The sequence below is a fragment of the Rhinatrema bivittatum genome, chromosome 5, assembly GCF_901001135.1.
Source record: "Rhinatrema bivittatum chromosome 5, aRhiBiv1.1, whole genome shotgun sequence".
In the NCBI taxonomy this organism is placed as follows: Eukaryota; Metazoa; Chordata; class Amphibia; order Gymnophiona; family Rhinatrematidae; genus Rhinatrema; species Rhinatrema bivittatum.
In genome coordinates, this window is record NC_042619.1 from 281,352,011 (window position 1) to 281,376,586 (window position 24,576).

Sequence of the window (24,576 nt, forward strand, 5' to 3'; positions counted from 1 at the left end):
CGCATATGAGCAAAAGCCCATGGAACCAATTCCAGGGTAGATGCCATATGTCCAAGCACTTGCAAATAATCCCATGCCATGGGCAAAGGGAGGGCCAACAGACGCTGAATTTGAGACATTAAATTGTCCATCCGCTGATGGGGGAGGAACACCTTGCCCGCAGCCGTGTCGAACCAGGCTCCCAGAAATTCCAACTCCTGAGATGGGACCAGATGGCTCTTGGCAAAATTTACTATCCATCCCAAGGACTGCAGGCGGTTCAACATCGACTGCACCGCTATCTTGCAAAGTGCTTCCGACTTCGCTCGGATGAGCCAATCGTCCAAGTAAGGATGGACTAAAATTCCCCGGTGCCAGAGGGAAGCTGCAACTACCACCATCACCTTGGTAAACACTCTGGGGGCAGTCGCCAAACCGAAAGGCAGGGCACAGAACTGGTAATGCTTCCCCATGATCATGAACCGAAGAAACCTTTGATGGCGCGCCTGAATTCCAATGTGTAGATAAGCCTCCATTAGATCCAAAGAGGCCAAAAACTCGCCCTTGTGGATGGCCACAATGACAAACCTCAGCGTCTCCATCCGAAAACGCAGCACGCGCAAGGCCCGGTTGACCTGCTTGAGGTCCAGAATTGGTCGGAATGTGCCTTCCTTCTTGGGAACTATGAAGTAGATAGAATAACAACCGGTCCTGCTCTCGGTTGCTGGGACTGGAACCACAGCTCCCAATGCCTGTAACCGAGACAGTGTCTGCGCAATCACCTGTTGCTTGGCCTGGGGACCGCAAGGGGACACTAAAAACATATCGCGAAGCAGCCGAGCAAAATCTAAAGCGTAACTGTGACATATAATATCGAGAACCCATTGGTCCGATGTTATCTTGACCCATTCCTGCCAAAAGTGGGACAACTGCCCCCCGATCAGTGGGACAGAGGAATGGGCCGGCACTCCTTCATGGTGAAGACTTATTGGGGGTAAAAGTATGGGGGGCTCCCGAACATTGAGGCCTCCTGCCTCGAAAGGAATGCGACCACGTCTGCGACCAGGATGCCAATTGTCTCTGTGCGAAGGACGAACCCCTCCTCGCACGAAAACGGCGTTGACCCCGAAAACAGCCTCTGGATGCCCCTAAGGAGCGGAACTGTCTGGGCTTGTCCTCAGGAAGCTTATACACCTTGTTGTCCCCCCAAATCCTTAATGAGCTGTTCCAGTTCATCCCCAAAAAGCAATTTTCTCTTAAAGGGAAAGGAACCCAACCAAGGTTTGGAGGAGGAATCCGCCAACCAGTGTCTGAGCCACAAGAGCCACCTTGCTGAAACAGCAGACGACAAGGCATCTGCTGTGTAGGCGACCGCGGACTCCATGCGGTTAGCCTGCTCTGCCTCCTCCGGGGGAAGCTCCTGGGCCATAAGCAATTGTTGAACCCATCGGAGAGTGGCCCTCTGCATAAGGCTGCTACAGACCGCGGCCCGGACGCCGAGCACAGAGACTTAAAAAATGCGCTTCAGTAAGATCTCCAATTTCCTATCTTGAAGATCCTTCAGCGCCGTTCCGCCAGACACTGGAATAGTGGTATGCTTAATAACAGCTGTGACCGCAGAGTCTACCTTGGGAACCTTAAGGAGATTCAAAGAGTCGCTCGGTAGTGGGTACAGTTTTTCCATAGCCCTGCTGACCCTTAATGATGCCTCGGGGAAATCCCATTCCCTGGAGACAATCTGAAAAAGTTTATGGTGAAATGGAAAAGTTTGCGGGGGACCCTTAAGCCCCGCTAAGACAGCATCCCCCGGAGAGGAATTCACCTCGGGATGCGGAGCCAGAATCTCCAATTCCCGCAAAACATGTGGAATTAAGGGATCCAGTTCGTCCTTGCTGAACAGTCTAAGGATTTGAGGATCATCCCCCTCCACCAGAACATGGGTGTCTACATCCCCTCCCATATCCTGAGCGAAAGTGTCCGGGGAGGGGTCCGCAGCCTCAGGAACACCCGGATCCGGATCTGTAGCAGGGCGAGGAAGGCGAGCCCCCGCCTTCCCCTGGTCCGGTGTGGGCTTAAAAAGCTTAGGAGGGGGGGGGGGGGGGACTCCTCCCAGTCTGCTTCAGCCTCTAAGTAGGCCTTATGCATTAAAAGAACAAATCTGGAGGAAAATGGCTGCGGCCTCTTTAAGGCCCCCCCCCCCGCAGGTTGAGAAAGGGGGGGGGGTCCAAAATCGCTGAGAAATCTCGATCGCGCTGGCGCTGGGGACTTAATGCAGGCGGGGTAGTAGGAGAGAAATACTCACCTTCAGACGCTGCATCAGCATCCATGCTCGGCGCGGTCAAAATGGCTGCCGCCCCCTCGTCGAATGGGGGCGGAGCAGGCCTCTGCCGCCGAGCTTCTTCGTGGCTCACGCGGCCGTGAAAGTGGAAAGCCGTGGGCTGTCCCCGGCCGCCGGGAGGGTCCCTCTCCCCCGGGAATACACCAGGAGCAGAGACTCTCCCGGGAAAGCCGGGTCCCTGACTCCCCACAGGCCATACAGGCTGAGGCACGCGACATGGTAGCTGCAGTAAAAGCGCGCGAAAAATTTAGAAATAAAGAACCGACGCGCTGGGTGAAGGGTCCACCCCCTCCGGAGCCCCGGGGCCTATTCGCGGCAGGCTGGGGCTGGAATAACAAGACTACACTTCTGACCCGTCTCTGACAGGCTGTGAGTCTCCTTCAGTTTTTTGGGTTTTTTTAATAAAAGAAACAAGCCGCCTGAAATCTAACCCTTTTAAGGACTTTGCGAAAGTAGTCGGATTTCCTTGATGATGATCCAACTGAGGGTCCATGACACAAGTCATATCTCCTCCCATGATTACCTCTGCTGTTCCCAAGTTAATTATCTTCACCATCCAGTTTATGAAAAACCATGGTCATAATGGTTTGGGCCTTATACAACTACTAGAATAATGGGTTTCCCAAATAAAATTCCCTGAGCTATCACAAAATTCTCATTATCATCCATGATAGTTTTTGCAGGCACGCCAAGGATACCAAGGATGCGCGCCTGCCAGTGCTAGCGCCTCTGGCATTGCAGCCGGCTCCTTCTGCCCTTGGTGGTGGTAGTGAGCAGTCAGAGGGGCAGGCTGTGGGAAGGAGCCAGCCTGTTGGCACCAGCGTCCTCACGCTCACATGCTCACACCTGGGGGGAGGGGTGACCCCTCGCATGATTCCCTTCCAGCTAGTCTTCCTGCCTCCATTGGGGCTCCAACGAAGTTGAGTCCGGGCGCACACACCTTCAGCATTGCAGCTGGCTCCTTCTGCCTTCGGTGGTAGTGGTGGGCAGACAGAGGAGTGGGCTGTGGGGAGGAGCCGGCCGGTCAGCGCCCTCATGCTCACACTCACGCTCACAACAGTTTCAGTTGAGAGGGAGCACCTGATTTGAAAAGATGAGTGCTGAGAGCTGAAACCACATAACTGTTTACAGTAGTTATAAGAGCAGCCTGGCATTAAAGAAAAATAGAGAAAGGCATGGCTAACAGGCAAGACACCAGAAGTGTGGACTCATTTAGCAATGTGATCTCCACTCCAGGATTCCTCAAGGCAGGCACTAAATTGTCTCACCACCTGGACAGAGATAAGTATCACATAACTAGGAAGCATTCTAGTGAGAGGAGCAGAGCAGCATTTGGACTGCAGCCCTCCTGTGTAGCAACCTCTTGCAAGTGAGGCACAGCACAGACTCCTTCAGTGGGTACAGCCAGCTAGGACACTGACTCAATGTGCCAGGGCTTTCTGACTTTAATTCTGTTCCCACCTGTGGACAGAGCAGAGGATTGTATTTTCCCCTCAGGAAGTAAACACTCCATCAGATACAGCTCTCATCTTTTGTGCAAGCACCATCTAATTTTTTCCAAAAAGTAGCAAAGGGCCCAGATTTTGTTCTCTCCTTCTATTTTTCTGTGCACATATTTTACTGAGGACTGTGAGACCTGGGGTTGAATCCCAGGGTAACAAAACTGTGCGGTGGGGAGGTCAATGTTAACTGGTTCTGAATAAGTTATACTGCTATTATTACTGCATTTGCTACTGCCATATTTACATTGCATAACAATTGACCATAGTGGCACAGCTTTTATTACTGTGCACATGTTTTTGTACATTTGCTACTTATCTTGTTTTTTCAGCTATTCTTTCTTTTTACTTTACCACAAGTGATTTTATATGTTATATGGTGTTACAAGCAAGGGGTTCTTAAAAAGAGGCACCAAATGTGGTATTGGGGTGGGGACACCTTCTTACCACCTTAAAGGTAAGCGAACTCAAGGATTTATCCTAATATGTTCTTCTATGGTTAACTGCCCCTCCCTTAACCCGGGTAACTTAAACTACCTTGGGGGGGAGGGGGGTTCACACACACATCAGTGCTGACTCCATCTCACCGCCACCTCCTGGAATGCCTCTGCTCAGTTCACATAAGGGTAAGTGCATAACTAGGTTACATGCAATCAACCTTAGGCTATTTTAGTACAACCATTTACGCACATAAAATTGTGTTTTATGCATGTAAATTGCTTTGAAAATTAGCTCCTGAATTTTCAGACTTATTTATACACTTGTGTCTTACATACATGTTCAACAACATATTGTTTGTCTGAACTTTCAATAAAAGTTAAGATGGAAAAGGGTATCGTATATAACACAAGCATACACTTAAACAGTATTCAGATGAGAAAAATTCTGAAGTGTTAACATTTTACATAAAAAGAAATATTTATGATGCCTATTGATACTGTTCAGCAGTTTTACAAAATGTATTTACACAAAACATGTCACTTTTATTTTTAGAGCGAAAGCCAGAATAGCATCTAAAAATATCTAAAAATGTAAGTATTGAGTTTCATCACACAGTTTACTCAAGCATTTTCTGTTTTGGTTTTCTAATGTTCTCCTCCTCCTTTGGTCTTTAACTCAATTGCAATCTACTTCAACTAGGGCTATAGTACTATGAGCCATCATGGGCTTTCTCTTACTCTTATCTCTCTGTAACTCAGTCATTGGAGTAGGAGGCCACAGACTCTGGTGACCTTTGGAAACCAATACATGCCCACTTTAGACCTTAGCACAGTAACAAAGAATATGACAGAAGATAAGGATGTGAAACCCAGTCTGCTTTGTTTTGCAATTCCATAGAGCTCACTTGATCTCTGGTTTCCACTTCATTTCTGTGCCTTCGGCATTACTATTGTATGGTGGTGGGATTGCTTCCTTCAGGGACTGTTGGTTGTGAATGCTGCCTCCACAGTTTTGCTGGTTCAGAGAGCAGAAGTTGGGGGCAACAATATAATCTAGGTCTCCTACATAGACCATTGTGTTGGTCAAGCCACTTTTAAGAACGTCAGTTCTTTTTTTTTTTCAGATTAGATATAGTCACATTCAGGATTTGCTTTATCTGCTACATTTTGTTATGTTGATATATATATATATATATATATATATATATATATATATTCATTTTTCTCCAGAGTTAAGCATGCTTAATAAAGTCATTCTTGTGTTCAGTCAGAAGGGCTTTTTCCAAGCTTAGAAACATTTGGCATACCTAGTCTACCCATTTGTTCCAGTCTATACTGCTTAGCTAAGAATATTGTTTATCTGGCATCAATACCAGCTTGACTGCCTGTAGGAGATTACACCTTAACCTATTTGTGCTTAGCTAGGGAGCACAGCCAAGTCAGCTTGCTGCCCATGCTACGTGGCTGTCATCTCCATCTTAAAAGTCTACTGCCAATCTACTCGTTAATCTGCATGTGTGCACTAGTATTACAGCTCAAGATCCACAAAGTGGCAGTACTACCTGTGACTGGTGACTGCCTGCTTTGTAGATGCACTGACAACTTTAGTGCACTGTACAGACCTAGACAGATAAAAAGCCTCCCTGTCTTGGACACTATTTTATTTATTTATTTAAAACTTTTTCTATACCGTTGTTAAGTTAAATACCATCACAACGGTTTACAGAAGGGCACGATAAAGAGAAATATGGGTGGTATAGATTACAAATTACTTGTGTGCCATCATAGTACGGTAACAATTTAAAATAATAAACTAGGTGTGTAAGTTAAACCTGATTGTTAGGAACAAATTAGGCAGTTTGATTTTAACATTAATATGATTATGTAGGTTACTAAAAACTTCTAGCTTGGTGCATCCTTATCGCTCAACTATTTTTCTCCTTTTCTTTGCTTGTTTAAAAAGCCAGGTTTTCAGATTAGTTTTGAATGAATTCAGATTTGTCTGTAGTCTTATTTCGAGTGGCATGGTATTCCAGAGTACAGGACCAGCCAGCAACAGTGCTCTTTCCCTTACTTGCGTGAGATGTGCTGATTTGACAGAGGGCACAGTTAGTAGAGCTTTATTTGCAGATCTCAAGTTTCTTTGTGGTACGTGCACGCGCAGTGCCGTGTTAAGCCAGTCGGCTTTATCATCGTGGATTAGTTTATGGATTATACAAAGGAAAATTAGTTTCTTACCTGATAATTTTCGTTCCTGTAGTACCAAGGATCAGTCCAGGACACCTGGGTTGTGACTCCGCACCAGTAGATGGAGACAGACTAAAACTTGTGGGCGGAGCCATATATGCCCCTGTGCCAGTCACAGCCCCTCAGTCATACGAATGTCAAAGTAGAAAAACCATAATACAACATAGCTAACCATACAAACTTGTCAGGTAAACGAAAATAACTCCAACACCCCCACAGGAACCAGACTCTCCAAACCGAGAGAGCGAAGAACAAGGGGTCAGTGTACTGAAGACAACAATGAGCGGACTCTCCGTTACAACAGCACAGCACTGCGGGCGGGATCCTGGACTGATCCTTGGTACTACAGGAACGAAAATTATCAGGTAAGAAACTAATTTTCCTTTCCCTGTACGTACCAGGATCAGTCCAGGACACCTGGGATGTACCAGAGCTAAATAACCGAGGGTGGGAAGCAGAGAGTCCCGCTCGGAGTACCCTCTCTCCAAAACCCCCGCAATCAGTAGCCCGAACATCCGATCGGCAATGTGTAATGAAGGTATGTAACGACTGCCAGGTAGCAGCCCTGCAAATCGCTTGAGGCGACACCTGTGAAAATTCCACCCAAGACGCCGCTTGAGACCGTGTCGAGTGAGCCCTGAGGCCCCCAGGAATAGGTTTTCCTCCCGCACAAGGTATGCCGAACCAATGGTTCCTTGTTTGCCAACGGACAATCGTCTTGCGGGATGCCGCGGCCCCTTTCTTTGGACCCGAAAGGAAAACAAAAGATCTGTCATCGGTAGCGTGGAAGGGAACTCCGCACAACAAGTCCCTTGAAGTCCCTCGCTGGAGGATCAGAGGAGCTCCCGTCCGCAAAGCGGGCAGCCCCACTGACTGATGCCGATGAAAAGACGAAACGACCTGAAGGAGAAAGGTAGGGATCGGACACAAGAATACCCCCGAATCAGAAAGACACAAAACGGTACTCTACAGGAGAGAGCCTGCAACTCAGAAAAGCGCCGCGCCGAGGCAAGCGTCACCAAAAATACCGTCGTCAAAGAGAGATCCGGAAGAGTTGTGCGCTTCAAGGGTGCAAACGGTGCCGAGCACCAGGTGGAAAGAACCGAATTGGAAAACGCAATGGCGGACGGAGAAGCTTAGCCCCCCAGAGAAAACGGGAAAACATCCGGACCCGCAAGCAACCAAGCGCGGACCCGCCGGGAACTGCATGCCAAGCCTTTGGCCAGATCAGCCTGGAGAAGCCAGAACATCAGATACTGAAGCGGCAGTGGAATCCACACCCCGCTGCACGCACCTTACCGCAAAAACTACCCAGGCCCGGATGTACGCCAAGGATGGAGACTGCTGCCTGGAACCTCAGCAGCATAGCCACCAGCGCGGCAGAGTAACCTTCCCCGTTGAGCCGAGTCCTCTCAAAACGCCAGGCCGCGAGCCAGAAGGGATTCTCATCCTCCCAACAGACGGGGCCCTGACGGAGGAGCCCCGCGAATCCCTGGAGACGGATGGGACGCATGGGAGCCGCCACCGACAAACTGAACAAGGTCCGCGAACCACGGACGGTGAGACCATGCCGGAGCCCCCATGATCACGTTGAACACGTTGAACGGGTGCAAATCTATGCGGCGCATAATCGTGCCGAACATCGGCCACGGAGGAAAGACGTACAGCCGGACATCCGTCGGCCAGGGAAGCACCAAGGCGTCGACTTCTTCTGCTCCTCTTCCTCGGCGCCGACTGAAGAATCGCGGAGCCTTCGCATTGTGGCCTGTGGCCAACCAGTCCACGTGGCCTGTGGCCCTCCAGTCCATGTGGGGAATACTCCACGTCTTGCAGATGAGGCAAAACTTCGACCGCCAGCTCCCATGCCCCGGGATCCAGATGATGACGGCAGAAAATCCGCCTGGATGTTGTCGACCCCGACGATGTGAGAGGCTGCAATGTATGTGAAGCTGCAATGGACGTGAGATTTTGTTCTGACCAAGCCATCAAGAGCCGCGCCTCGTCTGCTACCTGTGGACTTCTCGCCCCTCCTTGGCGAGTGATGTAGGCCACTACGGTTGCGTTGTCCGACAAAACACAGACTGCCCGTCCCCTCAGCAGAGGTAGGAACGATTGCAGTGCCAGACGGACCGTTCTGGTCTCCAGTCGGTTGGTAGCCCATCGGGCTTGAGACGCTGACCGTAGGCCTTGAACTGACGTCCCTAGGCAGACTGCTCCCCATCCGGAGAGACTGGCATCCGTGGGCACCCCTGTCCGGTTGGGCAATAGGAGTGACCCTGGAGAGGTCAAAAGACTGGAATCAAGCCACCAGGACTGGCCGGATCTCGCCCGGCCTACGAGTGGAAAATGGACGGTAGAATGCTTCCGAAACCGGCTGCCAGCGGGATGGTAAGGACGCCCGCAATGGCCGTAGATGAGCAAACGGCCAGTGGACCAACACGAGAGTGGAGGCCATAGTTCCCAGGACTAAGAAGTAATCGCCGAGCCGCGGTAGCCGGAGCGATAGCAAGCACCTCACTTGAGCCTGTAGTTTGCACCTTCCTTCCTGCGATAGGAACGCCCTGCCCCGTTTCATCGAATACGGCTCCAAGGCATTGCAGGGTCTGCGTGGATACCGGCTTGGGTACCAATGGACTTCTTGTTGAACTCGACTAGCCAGCCTAGAGACTGCAAGAGTTGTAGGCCCCTGGCCACTGACAGTCGGCACTGATCCTCGGACTTCGCCCGAATCAACCAATCGTCCAGGTAAGGATGAACCAGAAATCCTCCCGGCGAAGTTGCGCCACCACCACGACCATCACCTTCGTGAAAGTACGAGGCGCCGTTGCGAGCCCCAAACGGGAGAGCCGTGAATTGATCCTTAGGCATCGCTGAAGAGACGGTGGAATGCCTACGTGAAGGTACGCCTCCGTGGAACCTAGTGAGGCCAGGAACCCTTCTGGACGCACCGAGGCGATCACCGACCGAATAGTCTCCATTTGGAAGTGAGGCACCCGCAGGCATCTATTCACCCCTGTTAGATCCAGGATTGGTCTTGAAGTGCCATCGTTCTTTGGAACAATGAAGCAAATAGAGTGACGTCCTTCGCCGTGCGGACTGATCGGAATGGAGGAAATGGCTCCCAAATGTTCCATGTGCCGGATGGTGATTAGCACTGCTGCCTTCGCTTCGGGAGCCTTGCACGGCGAGACCAGGAATTAGTGTGCTGGGGAACGAACAAAATCTAATGCGTAGCCGTGCTTCATCACGTTGCGGACCCACTGGCCCGATGGTATCCCGGCCCCCTCGCTGACGGGGCTCCACCCTGTCTATCGGAGCGTGTACCCCGAAAAGACTGCTGCCATTGATGGTTACGGGAAGAAGCCAACCTATAAGAAGAACCGGTAGACCTGTGATGAAGCGACTTCCTGGGCCTTCGGAACCGGGATCTGGCCGAGCAGACGGAGCGCGCCCTGAATCTGTCCTCGGGCAGCTGCTGTGAACGAACCATCTGCAGCCAGGTTGCGCAGCCACAGCAGGCAACGCGCCGAAACAGCCGCCACCCCGGACCTAGCGGACGTACGCAGCAAATCGTGGAGAGAATCTGCCCCATACGCTATTGCTGCCTCCAACCTATCTGCCTGTGATGCCTCTTCCGCCGACAGACCTGCATTCGCCTGAAGAATATGGGCCCAGCGCAGACTCGCTCACATAGCGAAGTTGGTACAGAAAGCAGCCTGCACACCCAGGGCAGACACCTCAAAATCTTGAGTTACACATCCAGCTTCCTATCCTGTATATCCCGGAGAGCCGTGGCTCCCGTAACCGGAATGGCCGACCTCTTCGTCACCGCAGAGACTGCGGAATCCACCTTGGGCCGGCGAAGGAGTGCCAGCACCTCCTCCGGTAGCGGGTAAACCTTGTCTATGACCTTACCCACCTTAAAAGCGTATCCCATTCATTGAATAGGAAAACTGTCGATGAAAATTGAAAAGGAAAATCCTACTGTCGGCCCCGAGAGACCTATGCTCCTCTTCCTCGGAGAGCATTGGATCCATGATTGCCTCTTGGCAGATCCATGTGTGTCTCTCGACGGGCCCCCCCCAGCGGAGCAGTTCCTGAAGCATTGCTGGAGGTAGTAGGTACAGTTCCTCCCTGTGAAAATAGTCGTACCACCTGGGGGTCATCCCCTTCCATGGCGAGTGCCCCTTTGCCCGCGCTGGGCTGGACAGGACCGTCTGCAGCCGAGGACCGTCCGCAGCCGCCTCCCCGGCCCCCATCAGGGACTCCTCTGGAGACTGTCAACTGCCGATGAAGAATCCGTCTCAGACTCCTGAGGTACGCCACGTGGCGGACGCTTCCCCCGCGAGGGCTCCCGAGAGCCCCCCGCAACATCCATAGTGTTCTAGCCTTCAGAACAGACCTGCGGGTGGCCCCCCCCCGCGCGACGCCCCTCCGGCAGCGCTAAATACGCTTATATTTAAAAAACCCCGTGCAACAGACGCGCAAAAAACAGATAAAAATCTGAAGAACCAGCCGCGGGAGGCAACGGGGACCGAGGCCCCTCCGTGGGGACCCCCCCGCCGGATCCCGCTGCAGGGAAAGCGCGGGGGGCAGGGCTGTATCCCCTGTTGTGAAGCGAGCGATTTCGCGGCCGGAACTAAAATGGCCGCCGCGCGCGCACAGTGCAGGAGAAAAACAAACATCTTGGGGCCTATCAGTCGAGCCCCCCCGCGCGGCGGCGATTGCGCGGTTCTGGACTGGGCCCCCCGAGACGCTCCGGACACTCCCTCTCTGCCCGTGCGACCGTAGCTGCAGAGGCCCTGCCACGAAAAGCGTGCGCAAGCCGAGCCGCAGGCCTGGCAGGCTGACCCTCGTGGCCTGCCGGCGAGCGCGACGAGAAAATGGGCGGGAAACGCGGCGAAATGCGAAGTAAAATTAAGAATTCAAAATCGGCGACCTCCCTCCTGCTACCGGCGCCCCCCCCCCCCTCAAAACGGAGCGAAGACGCGAGGGAACTTAGAGCCGCACAACGAAAACAAAAAACCCCCCTTTTTTTTTTTTTTTAAACAAAGCTTGCAGCTGTCCTTGGTTCTGGAGCCCTTTTCCTGCAGGGGTGAATTAACCGGGCTCCCCGGTGTCACCCCTGACGCTGCCACTAGCTCAGCCGGGTCCTCAACCCTGGCAGCGGCCTCAACCGGGGGAGGGTAGTCCCCTCAGGACCTCTCAACCCCCCCGGGAGGCAGGGCACCCGGGACTAAAATTAAAAACAAAACCCAATTTGCCACGAATACCTCGCAAAAACAATCAGGCCTAACAAAATCAGCCCCTAAAAACCAAAACTGACTAACCACCAAAATCAGGTCAGGCAGGGCTGTGACCGGACCTGCACCATCTACTGGAGACAGAGTAAGACTGAGGGGCTGTGACTGGCACAGGGGCATATATGGCTCCGCCCACAAGTTTTAGTCTGTCTCCATCTACTGGTGCGGAGTCACAACCCAGGTGTCCTGGACTGATCCTGGTACGTACAGGGAAAGTGCTTTATATTGTATTCTTTGTTCAATTGGAAGCCAGTGGAGTTCAGCAAGTGTTCCTGTAATATGGTCTTTTTTGCCTGTCAAAACTCTGGCAGCGGAATTTTGCAATATTTGCAGAGGCCGAATTGTAGATTGAGGTAGTCCTAAAAGCAGGGAGTTACAATAATCTGTGCTAGCGAATATCATTGCTTGTAGAACTGTGCGAAAATTGTTAATCGTTAATAGAGATTTTAATCTTCTTAGGATCATTAGTTTTGCATAACCTTCTTTTATTTTCTGTGAGATGTGTTGTTTCATGTTTAGCTCAGGGTCAATTATTACTCCTAGATCCCTAACTTTTGTTGCTAACTCGGTGGTTTGAATATTTTTGATTGTGAATGTTGGTTGTGTGTGGTGAGTGTTTTTACGTTCAAGGTGTAAGAATTCAGTTTTGTCAATGTTTATTACCAATTCCATCTGGTTTAGGAGCTGTTTGATTATTTCTAGGTACATATTGGCTAGTAGGGATGTGAATCGTTTTTTGACTATTTAAAATATCGTCCGATATATTTTAAATCGTCAAAAATCTTTAGAGGCGCAATACAATAGGAATTCCCCCGATTTATCGTCAAAAATCGTAAATCGGGGGAGGGCGGGAAAACCAGCACACTAAAACAACCCTAAAACCCACCCCGACCCCAGGTAATTTAAAACATTTTGGGGGGGTTCGGGAGGGTGGGGGATTTATTTTAAAGGGTCGGGGTGGGTTTTAGGGTTGTTTTAGTGTGCCGGTTTTCCCGCCCTCCCCCGATTTATGATTTAAACGATTTTAAAAAAAACAAAACCACGACGATCAGATTCCCTCCCCCCCCCCCCAGCCAAAATCGATCGTTAAGACGATCGATCACACAATTCACATCTCTATTGGCTAGTTTCATTGTTTCTTCAATGGTGTTTGGAATGGGTAACTATATGACACAGCTAGCATAGCTGCTGCTGGTTCACTGCATCAAATAAAAAATCAGCTACTGTCAAAACCTTTCCCCTGAAGGGGAGAGGAAGCTTGTTAAAAAAACTACTCAAAACACAAGCCTTCCTTTGTTAGTAGGAATGACAGAAAGATGTTAAATAAATAAAAACCTATGCAGATGAACAGAGCAGCAAAAAGGATTGTTTCTAATATTAAACTAGATCTGAACACTGTAGGAAATGAAAACAAATGAAACAAATGACATATGTTTCATTCATGAGAAGCTCTCCATTCATTTTCAGGAACCCATGATTGAAACAAAAGGGCATATTCATTTATGAATTAACATTCATTTTCATCGACTGCACATCCTTACTCTTTAGAAAGTGAAACACATCTAGATGCGTGGCAACCAAGAATCCCTTCACCAGCCCTCTGTGGCAAGAGATAACTGCCACCTGAACCTTCAGTGAGTTAAGTGCTAATCCTTTGTCTAGGCCTTTCTGGAGGAAGTCCAGAATTGCTGAAATATCTGCTCTCTAAAGGGATGATGAGCATACCAAAATGTATACCAAGCAGGTAGAGTTTTTGCAAGCTTTAAACATAGTTGTAATAAACAGTGAGGAATAGCATTTCTTGCACTGGTGAGTTCTATTAAGGGCCAGGCCATATGACAAAATGGAGCTGGCTCTTCCATCAGTATTGGGCCCTGCCATAGTGCATTATCTAACTGCCATTCCACATATCAACGGAAGAGATTGCAACAGTGCTAACCAAATGGCTCTTGTTTCTAGCCTATTAAATGTTTGGTACAGCAGCCCTGAGCTACCTGGGTTCCCCATTTTAGTAATCTTCATCTGAGGTTGCTATAATCCTCTTGGGAGGTTCCAGGTCTATTCCTTTTAATAGATTTGATGGCATTATCCATCATTCCAGGCTCCTTCTTCATGGATGGAGCACAGGCAAGCTAACTTTACAGTTGTGGGACATTCAGGACTACTGGGTCTGCAGGAATCACTGAAGTGGGTGCATGTGAGCCTGGTCCATGGCATCAGGTCTAAGATTGTTGCCCTCAGACTCAAGAGATGGCGAAAGTCCCACATCCTGGGGGCTATTTTAGTCAGGAAGGATAGCACCTGGGATAGCAATTTGATAACACTTTTTGGGCTAGGGAGACCTGCTCTTCTGCTGTGTTGATGAGTGCCTAAAAATTCCAGGGACTGGGAGATTGCTTTTCACATACTTTACCACTCAACCTAGCTGCTTCTGGAGCTGAACCACTCTGATTATTGTTTGCTGGCTTTCTCAAAAGGACTTGACTCTGATTAGTCATTCATTGAGATATGGATGTCTTATGATTCCTTGCCTGCGTATGGCCAACACTAATACCACCATCACCTTGGTAAATGTGTTTGGTGCTGATGCAAGCCCAAACAAAAGCATCTTGAACTGAAAATGTTTCCAAAGTACACAAAATGATGTCCCCAGTGTATTTTAGAACACAATGCTGACTGCTACAGTTTAAAAGATAGCCCAGTACCTTTCCTCTACTATTGGCCTTCAGACAGTGAATTTATTCTTAAAAATGTGGTCCTCCAGAACTGTAAAGTATATTCACATCTCTGATGTTCTGCAAGATCCCCTTTCTCTCAATGGATCCTTGGGTACTGCTACTGGGGCTGCGATTGAGAGCAGACCAGGAGGGAAAAGGCCAGGGGCATCTTTCATGCTCTCCTCTACCTTTTCCCTGGGAAGTGCTCTTGGTCCCACTAATATCATTTGCTGCTTCCTCTTCAGTGCCAGGAAAAATAGTGGAAACTATTCTCAAGATCAAAATCATAGAGAATATAGAAAGACATGGCTTAATGGAACACAGTCAACATGGATTTACCCAAGGGAAGTCTTGCCTAACAAATCTGCTTCATTTTTTTGAAGGGGTTAATAAACATGTGGATAAAGGTGAACCGGTAGATGTAGTGTATTTGGATTTTCAGAAGGCGTTTGACAAAGTCCCTCATGAGAGGCTTCTAAGAAAACTAAAATGTCATGGGATAGGAGGCGATGTCCTTTCATGGATTACAAACTGGTTAAAAGACAGGAAACAGAGAGTAGGATTAAATGGTCAATTTTCTCAGTGGAAAAGGGTAAAGAGTGGAGTGCCTCAGGGATCTGTACTTGGACCGGTGCTTTTCAATATATATATATAAATGATCTGGAAAGGAATACGACGAGTGAGGTTATCAAATTTGCGGATGATACAAAATTATTCAGAGTAGTTAAATCACAAGCGGATTGTGATAGAATTACAGGAGGACCTTGCAAGACTGGAAGATTGGGCATCCAAATGGCAGATGAAATGTAATGTGGACAAGTGCAAGGTGTTGCATATAGGGAAAAATAACCCTTGCTGTAGTTACACGATATTAGGTTCCATATTAGGAGCTACTACCCAGGAAAAAGATCTAGGTATCATAGTGGATAATACTTTATAATTGTCAACTCAGTGTGCTGCAGCAGTCAATAAAGAAAAATGAATGTTAGGAATTATTAGAAAGGGAATGGTTAATAAAACGGAAAATGTCATAATGCCGCTATATCGCTCCATGGTGAGACCGCACCTTGAATACTGTGTACATTTCTGGTCGCCACATCTCAAAAAAGATATAGTTGCAATGGAGAAGGTACAGAGAAGGGCAACCAAAATGATAAAGGGGATAGAACAGCTCCCCTGTGAGGAAAGGCTGAAGAGGTTAGGGCTATTCAGCTTGGAGAAGAGATGGCTGAGGGGGGATTTGATAGAGGTCGTTAAGATCACGAGAGGTCTTGAATGAGTAGATGTGAATCGGTTATTTACACTTTTGAATGATAGAATAATTAGGGGGCATTCTATGAAGTTAGCAAGTAGCACATTTAAGACTAATCGGAGAAAATTATTTTTCACTCAACACACAATTAAGCTCTGGAATTTGTTGCCAGAGATGTGGTTAGTGCAGTAAGTGTAGCTGGGTTCAAAAAAGGTTTGGATGTTCTTGGAGGAGAAGTCCATTAACGACTATTAATCAAGTTTACTTAGGGAATAGCCATTGCTATTAATTGCATCAGTAGCATGGGATCTTCTTAGTGTTTGGGTAATTGCCAGGTTCTTGTGGCCTGGTTTGGCCTCTGTTGGAAACAGGATGCTGGGCTTGATGGACCCTTGGTCTGACCCAGCATGGCAATTTCTTATGTTCTTATCATTAAAATCAGCTATGGAACCTGAAGATTGGAGGGTGTCCAGGGTAACGCCAGTTTCCAAAAAGGGTCTAGAGATGAGCCAGGAAACTACAGACTGGTGAGCCTAAAGTTAGTGCCAGAAAAAATGGTTAAAACTATTATAAAGAACAAAATTACTGAACATTAGAGATGTGAATCGTGTGCCCAATCGTCTTAACAATCGGGTTTGGCTGGAGGGAGAAAAAAATCTGATCGCTGGAGATGTGAATCGGAATCGGTTCCGATTCACATCGTTAATTTTTTTTTTAGTGAGGCCCGACCCTTTAAAATTGACCCCGAACCCCCCCCCCAAAACCTTTTACGAGTACCTGGTGGTCCAGTGGGGGCGCGGGGACCGATCCCCCGCTCTCGGGCCATCGGCGCCATTTTGACTGCCACTCAAAAATGGCGCCGATGGCCCGATGAAAAAAAACCCACCCAACCCTTTAAAGATGACCCCTTAACTTCTCCCACCCTCCCGATCCCCCCAAAACATTTTTAAATTACCTGGTGCTCTAGTGGTGGTCCCGGGAGCGATCTCCCGTTCTCGGGCCATTGGCTGCCACTCATAAAGATGGCGCCAGTGGCCCTTTGCCCTTACCATGTGACAGGGTATCCGTGCCATTGGCCGGCCCCTGTCACATGGCAGGAGCACTGGATGGCCGGGGGGGGGGGTGGGGGAAGGTAAGGGATTAGTTTTATAGGGTCAGGGTGGGTTTAGGGGTTGTTGTGGTGTGCCAGTTTTCCCGCCCTCCCCCCCAAATAACTCCCGTTAGTGGACACTAATGGGAGAAACGATTTTTCACGATAAATCGTGAAAATTTCTATTGTATCGCGCACTGTACCAATTTTTGACGATTTAAAAAATATTGGACGATTTTTTTAAATCGTCAAAAAACGATTCACATCCCTACTGAACATAGATAGTCATAGTTTAATGAGATAAAGTCAACATGGATGTAGCCAAAGGAAGTCTTGCCTCACCAATCTGCTATATTTTTTTGAAAGCATAAATTCAAATTTGAATAAAGGTAAGATAGTTGATATAATGTATTTGGATTTTCAGAAAGCATTTGACAAAGTATCTCATGAGAAACTCTTGAGAAAATTAAAAAGTCATGGGGTAGGAGGCATGTTCTGCTGTGGATTGAGAACTGGTGAAAAGATAGAAAATAGAAAGTAGAACTAAATGGTCAATTTTCTCAATAGAGAAATTTGAATAATAGAGTACCCCAGGGATCTATCCTGGAACCTCTGCTTTTTAACATATTTATAAATGACCTATGGATGGGAACAATAAGTGAAAGAATCAAATTTGCTGATGATACAAAATTATTCAAAGTTTTTAAATCATAAGATAATTATGAGAAATTGCAAGATTGGGAGACTGGGCACCCAAATGGCAAATAACATTTAATGTGGACAAGTACAATTTGATGCATGTAGGGAAGAACAACCCAAATTATAGCTACATCATGCAAGGTTCCACATTGCGAGTCAACACCAAGGAAAAGGATCTAGGCTTCGTCATGGATAATATATTGATATGTTCTGATCAATGTCTGGCAACAGCCAAGAAAGCAGATCAAATGTTAAGAATTATTAGGAAAGGAATGGAGAATAAAACAGAGAATATTCATAATGCCTCTGTATCACTCCATGGTGCAATTGCACCTTGAGTATGGTGTGCAATTCTGGTCATTGTATCTCAAAAAAATATAAGAGAATTATAAAAGGTACAGAAAAAGGCGACTAAAATGATAAAGGGGATGGAACGATTCTCCTATGAGGAAAAGCTAAAGAGGTTAGGGCTCTTCAGCTCAGCTTGGAGAAGAAACAGTTGAGGGGAGATATGACAGAGATCTATAAAATAATGAGTGAAATGGAATGGGTAAATAAGAATCATTTGTTTACTCTTTCAAAAAGTACAATGACTAAGAGGCACACAATGAAGTTACTCCTATTTTAAGACAAATAGGAGAAAATACTTTTTTTACTCAATTATTATTAAACTCAAATTTGTTGTCAGAAATTGTGGTAAAAGCTGTTAGTGTACCTGGGTTCATGATTATTCTTGTTGCACCCAAGATGTGTTATTGTAAACCAGTGAAGTGTTGAATTATGCTTTCCAATAAACAGATTTAAACATTAAAAAAAAAATTTGGACAAGTTCTTGGAGGAAAGTCAATAAACCAGTATTAAGTTGGACTTAGGGAAATCCACTGCATATCTCTGGGATAAGCAGCATGGAATCTATGTACCCTTTGTGAACCTGTCAGGTACTTGTAACCTGGATTGGCCATTGTTGGGCTTGATGGACCTTTGGTCTGACCCAGTATAGCATATTTTATGTTCTTGTGATCAGATTAATCATGGATATGATTAATCTGAATCAGTAGTTTCTATTACAATCTCCTGTAAGTGCTCTGGAGGAAAGAGGGGTGCATGATTGAGCACTGCATTGTTTTTGGCTATTCCATTGCTCATTATTTTCACTCCTGATGCCACCCACTAATGACTCTGTCTTCTTTTGGCCCTGCATGATAAGAACAGTGCATATGGGAGCAGGCTGCTTTTTACCTAATCCTGTCTCTATCTGGTTTCCACATCTTATAAAAATCTCTCTTCATGTTGATTGTGAACTTCTGGTCCAATCACTATTTTCATCAATGCTGTTCATGTGCTAGGTTCCTGCAAGCAGAGATAGGTAACTCCGCTCCTGAAGTGCCACAAACCGATCTGGTTTTGAGAATGTCCATAGTGAGTATGCATAAGATATTTGCATACAATGGAGGCAGTGCATTCAAATATACCTCATGTATATTCATTGTGGATATCCTGAAAACCAGACCTGTTGTGGCACTCCAAGACTGAAGTTGCCTACCCCTGCTAAATTTAGCTGGATAAGTTAGCCATGGGAGGCTTCTTTAAATAGTGACTCAATTGTATGTCTACCTGAAGCACTAGTTCTAACTCCCATTGATAGTACTGTAACACTGACTGTAACAGTCAGAGAGATTATAGTGTCTCCTTTATCCTAGGACAAGCAGGATGCTAGTCTTCACATATGGGTGACGTCATTGATGGAGCCCTATTGCGGAAAACTTTCTGTCAAAGTTTCTAGAAACTTTTCACTGGTACTCTGAGCCCACTGAGCATGCCCAGCATGCCATGATATTCTCAGCCACAGGGGTCTTCCTTCAGTCTTCGTTTTTCCGTGCTGCTTTTGGCATCGCGGAGCAGGAGCCTGTGTGAGATTCTCACACAATTCTGACTAAAAATCAGAGTGAAAAAGTTAATAATTTCTCTCTCATATCGGGGTCTCCCTCATTACCACCGGCTGGTGAGTAAAATATTCTCATTCCGACTCATTTGAGTACAAAATGTTTTCTTCACATATACATCGACAGCTGTCGACGATATCATGGCCACGGGATTCAAAAAATGTCCCAAATGTAATCGGACCATGTTGATTACAGACCCACACCTCAAGTGTGTACTTTGCTTGGGCCAATCTCATGATGTAACATCTTGCCCAAAATGTGCTGAAATGACCGCTAAAGGTCTGAAGGCGCGACAAGAAAAGATGGAACACTTGTTCCATCTTCAACTTTTACCTTCCCCATCGACGTCCACTAGTCATCTTCAGCAGAGTTTCGAAACGACTGATACTTAAAAAACGTCGTCCGGAAGGTTCAGGGGACCATTTATCACTGACCCCATCCATGGCATCGACGAAGTCAGCATCGGAGCATCTATCAAAACATCGGCATCGACATTGCCATCCTTCGATTCCGGAATCTCTGCTATCCCTGGAGAAGTCGACAGCCAAGCAGCCTCGCCTGCAGGAAACACCAAGGCCTTCAACACCGAGGCGTTCACCTATCGAGGTGCCAGACATAGAACCTCCACGGGGCCCTGTGGTGGGATCGATAACGCCCCCACCACCACCACGTGTAGCTGCTCTGCCTGCATCAACTATCATGGAGGAATTGAGCGGATTTATCTGTCAAGCGGTGCTACAAGCGCTCCAAGAGCATCGACCATCAACGCCGATGCCCTTGCTGACACCATTGTCGATGCCGGTGCCCGCACCGATGCCGGCGCCTCTGCCGACGCCTCTGTCGATGTCGGGACCATCTCCAAAAACACCGATGCCACTACCTGGGGTTCCAGGTCAACCGGAATTGGCTTTATTTCAAATGTTAATGGATAGATTTGATGCCCTTGTCGGTGCTATTCCACCGAAGCCTATCCCAACTAAACCTATCGGGGATGTTCCTGGACAGAGACCCGTCGATGACCCTCAACCAGGGCCTTCAGGACTCTTTCAACCACTGATACCATCTCTTCCACTGAGATCTTCTCCCACTTCTCCTTCCAGGGAAGCGCCATATGATTCATGGGAAGACAAACATACTGACTCTTCATTTATTTATTTATTTAACATTTTTATATACCGAAATTCATGTAGCAAAGTTACATATCATTTCGGTTTACATTATAACAATTAACAGGCATATAAGAATGCGGTTACATCGAACAGGTAGGATAACTTGGATCAATGAACTGGGGAGTAAATTACAATGATTATGATTAGGTAATTATATTCTATAACTGAAATCTGGCTAAGTAAATAGGGAGTCCTGTTACAAGGAGCACATTGATGGGCGATTATAGTTTTGTATTAAAAGCTTGTTCGAATAGCCAAGTTTTGAGTCTCTTTTTAAAGGTGGTTGGGCAAGGTTCCTTCCGGAGTTCTGGAGGTAGAGAGTTCCATTGCGCAGGGCCTGCTGTAGATAGAGATCGTTTATTTAACAAGGTTTTGATAGGTGGGGCAAGGAGAGTGTCTCTATAAGCTGCTCTCATCGGTCTGGATGTAATATGTGGTTGTAATGGGATGTTGAGTTCTAGTGGAATAAGCTTGTGTATAGATTTGTGAATGATTGTGAGAACTTTATTCGAGACTCTGAACTTGATAGGGAGCCAGTGTAGGTTCCTTAGGATGGGGGTAATGTGGTTTCTTTTGTTGGACCTGGTCAGAATCCTGGCTGAAGCGTTCTGAAGCATTTGTAGTGGTTTTATCATGTTGGCTGGGAGGCCTAGTAGAAGGGAGTTGCAATAGTCGATTTTTGAGAAAATGATTGCTTGAAGAACTGATCAGTAGTCTTGGAAGTGGAGGAGGGGTCTGAGGCGTTTCAGGACTTGTAATTTAAAGAAGCCATCCTTCATGGTGTTATTAATAAATCTTTTTAGGTTTAATTGATGTCCATGATGACTCCGAGGTTTCTGACTTAAGAGGATAATGAAGGTTGACTGGTGAGGAGTGTGTTGGACATTGCATAGTTGCTGTCTTGTGAAACGAGGAGTAATTCTGTTTTGTTGGGATTAAGAATTAAGTTGATGCTCAAGAGCAGATTGTTGATGTCTAGGAGGCAGTTGTTCCAGAATTCTAGTGTTTCTTGTAGTGATTCTGTTATTGGGATGAATATTTGGACATCGTCAGCATAGATGTAATGGGTTAATTTTAGATTGGAGAGGAGCTGGCAGAGCGGTAAAAGATAAATATTGAAGAGGGTGGGGGATAAGGAGGATCCTTGAGGGACTCCCAGAGAAGCGTGGACAGAGTGTGATTCGTTATTGTTAACACTGACCTTGTAGAATCTGTTATGTAGAAAGGATTTGAACCAGCTGAGAGCTGTGCCTTTAATGCCTATATCAGATAACCGGTCCAGAAGTGTTGAGTGGTTTACCGTGTCGAACGCGGCCGATAGGTCAAGGAGGATGAGTAGACTGGGTTGTTTTTTATCTAGATTCAACAGTATTGAGTCTGTTAGAGAGATTAAGAGCGTTTCTGTGTTTCGGGTTTTATGGAAGCCGAACTGAGAGGGGGCTAGTATTTTGTTATCTTCAAGATATTCTGAGAGTTGCTTATTAACAATTTTTTCTAGGATTTTGGAAATGAAGGGGAGTTTGGCAATTGGACGGTAGTTGGCAGGATCATCGGGAGACAGGTTGGGTTTTTTCAGGAGTGGTTTAAAGATTGCGAGTTTTAAGGAGTCCGGTACTGAGCCTTGTATTAGAGAACAGTTGATGATGTCGGCAATTGGTTTGATGATTGTTTTTGAGCTGGCGATGAGTAAGTTCGCGGGGATCACGTCAGTGGGGTGCGAGGCAGGTTTGAGCTTCTTTAGGATTGTTTCAACCTCTAAGGAGGATGTTGGCTCGAAGTTTTCCAGACTAATGATCCGTTGAGTGTTAGTGTAGTAGGATGGTGGAGGAAGAAGGGCATTTTTGGAAATTAAAGGTCTGATCAAATCTGTGATTTTTTTCTTGAAGTACGTGGCTAGTTCCAATGCTTTACTGGCCGCTTGGTCGTCTGGGATAGTCGTGGGGAGAGATTTGGTGAGAGATGAGACAAGGGAGAATAAAGCTTTCGGGTCAAAGATGAAATGGTGTATTTTCTGTGAGAAGAAATCCCTCTTTGTTTGGAGGATGGATATTCGGTAGTGGTGCATGAGGGATTTGTAGGTTTCCAAGTTTGCTGGGGACGGATTTTTTCGCCATGCATGTTCAAATCTTCTACGATCTTGTTTCAGTGATTTTAGTTGAGGGGTGTACCAGGGTTTCCTGTTCTTCGACTTAGAGTTGAGAGTTTTTGAAATTAAAGGGCACGTTTGGTCTGCTACATTCTTGGTTATTTTGTTCCAGGAGGCTGTGGCTGAATTTGCATCCGTGAGGTCTAGTTTGTCTAATGCAGATGATAGTATAGGGTTGAGGGTTTCTGGGTTGCATAATTTCCTGAATTGGATTGTGATTTTTTTGTGGTGGTGTGAAAGTGGGTTGGGTAAATTTGAGAGTTGTAGTGATCAGGCTATGGTCCGACCAGGGGACTGGGGAGCAGGTCGTAGCTGAGGCAGTGGTTATACTTTCATTTATGAAGATTAGGTCCAGTGTGTGTCCTGCTTTATGCGTCGGATCTTTAATAATTTGTTTGAAACCCATATACTGAAGCGAGGTGAGAAAAGTTTCACAACCAGAGGATTGTGGGGATTTATCCACGTGGAGGTTAAAGTCTCCCATTATTATAGCGGGGATGTCTGAGTTGATGTGTTTGGCTGGGAGTTCGATTAGAGGAGACGGGTCCGATTCTAGGCTTCCTGGGGGGGCATAGGTGAGGCCGATTTGAAGGTGTTTAGATTTGAAAAGAGCGAATTCTAGTGAGGTAGATGAGTTTGAATACTGTAAAGATAGCCCTAGCTCCTTTTTTGTGGCTAGTAATAAACTGCCACCTCTTTTTTTGAGTCTGGGGATCGAGAAGATGTTGTAGGCGTGTGTAGGGAGTTGGTTGATTAGAGCCGTGTCTTCCAGTTTCAGCCATGTTTCAGTAATTGCGCAGCAATCCGGATTTGATTCTGTTAGATAGTCGTAGAGGAGATGAGATTTTTTTGAGAGTGATTGTGCATTGATTAGTGTTAATGAGAGTTGCATGAGGCCTAGCAGTTGGTTTAGTGGTGATGTCATGATAGGGATGATTCTTTTTTGAATGAAGTTGGGATTGGTGTGGTCTTTTACTGAGTTTCTCCTTTGGTTGTAGATAATCGGTGTAGTGAGTGTGTGCATGAAGAGTTGAGGCTGGGTGGTTGCTAGTGAAATTCTGAAGGAAATTTGTGGAAGTCTGAGTGGGTGCTGTAGTCTGTATGGTCTGGATGGGTGCTGTAGTCGTCTGGATGGGTGCTGTAGTCGTCTGGGTGGGTGCTGTAGTCTGTATGGTCTGGATGGGAGCTGTAGTGGTCTGGATGGGAGCTGTAGTGGTCTGGATGGGAGTTGTAGTCGTCTGGATGGGAGCTGTAGTCTGGGTGGGTGCTGTAGTCTGTATGGTCTGGATGGGTGCTGTAGTCGTCTGAGTTCGGGGTTGTTTGAATGGGGGCACTTCAGGGGCGAACAAAGGGGCCTGCCCCTTTGTCGCGCTCCTTCTGTGCGCAACGCACGGCACGCAGCACCTGTGCGTTGTGTCTCCGTTTAAATCCCCTGTAGTCGCAGGGGGATGTCGTCACCGGCGTGCCTGGTAAGGGGGAGGAGTCCGATCGCGTGGAAGAGGGGCGAGGTGATGATCGCGGCGGCGGCGTTGAAAGGAAACTCTGCTAGGCTGAAGAGCTGCTGGAGGACCCTAGGCCGAAGAGCTGCTGTAAGACCCGGGGTCGGAGCGGGGGCCCCTCGGAGGTAAGAGCGAGAGATATGGGCCTTACCCCGATGGGCTCAAGCGCCGACCGCACGGCCCTCTCTCCCAGCTCCCGTTCCTTCCTCCGGTTTGATCGCGTGTAAGGGCCGCAGTGGAAAAGACATGAAACTT

The 24,576-nt window shown here is 47.3% G+C and overlaps 1 protein-coding gene across 1 annotated transcript in view; it reads left to right on the forward strand.

Annotated features, from left to right (window-relative positions):
- LOC115092770 (disintegrin and metalloproteinase domain-containing protein 9-like) overlaps positions 1 to 24,576 on the forward strand; it is a 211,494-nt gene that overhangs the window by 164,769 nt on the left and 22,149 nt on the right. The window contains exon 7 of the mRNA XM_029604073.1: positions 4,810 to 4,847. Coding sequence (XP_029459933.1) covers positions 4,810 to 4,843 — 34 coding nt within the window. The 3' untranslated portion in view covers positions 4,844 to 4,847. The remainder of the gene's footprint in view (positions 1 to 4,809; positions 4,848 to 24,576) is intronic.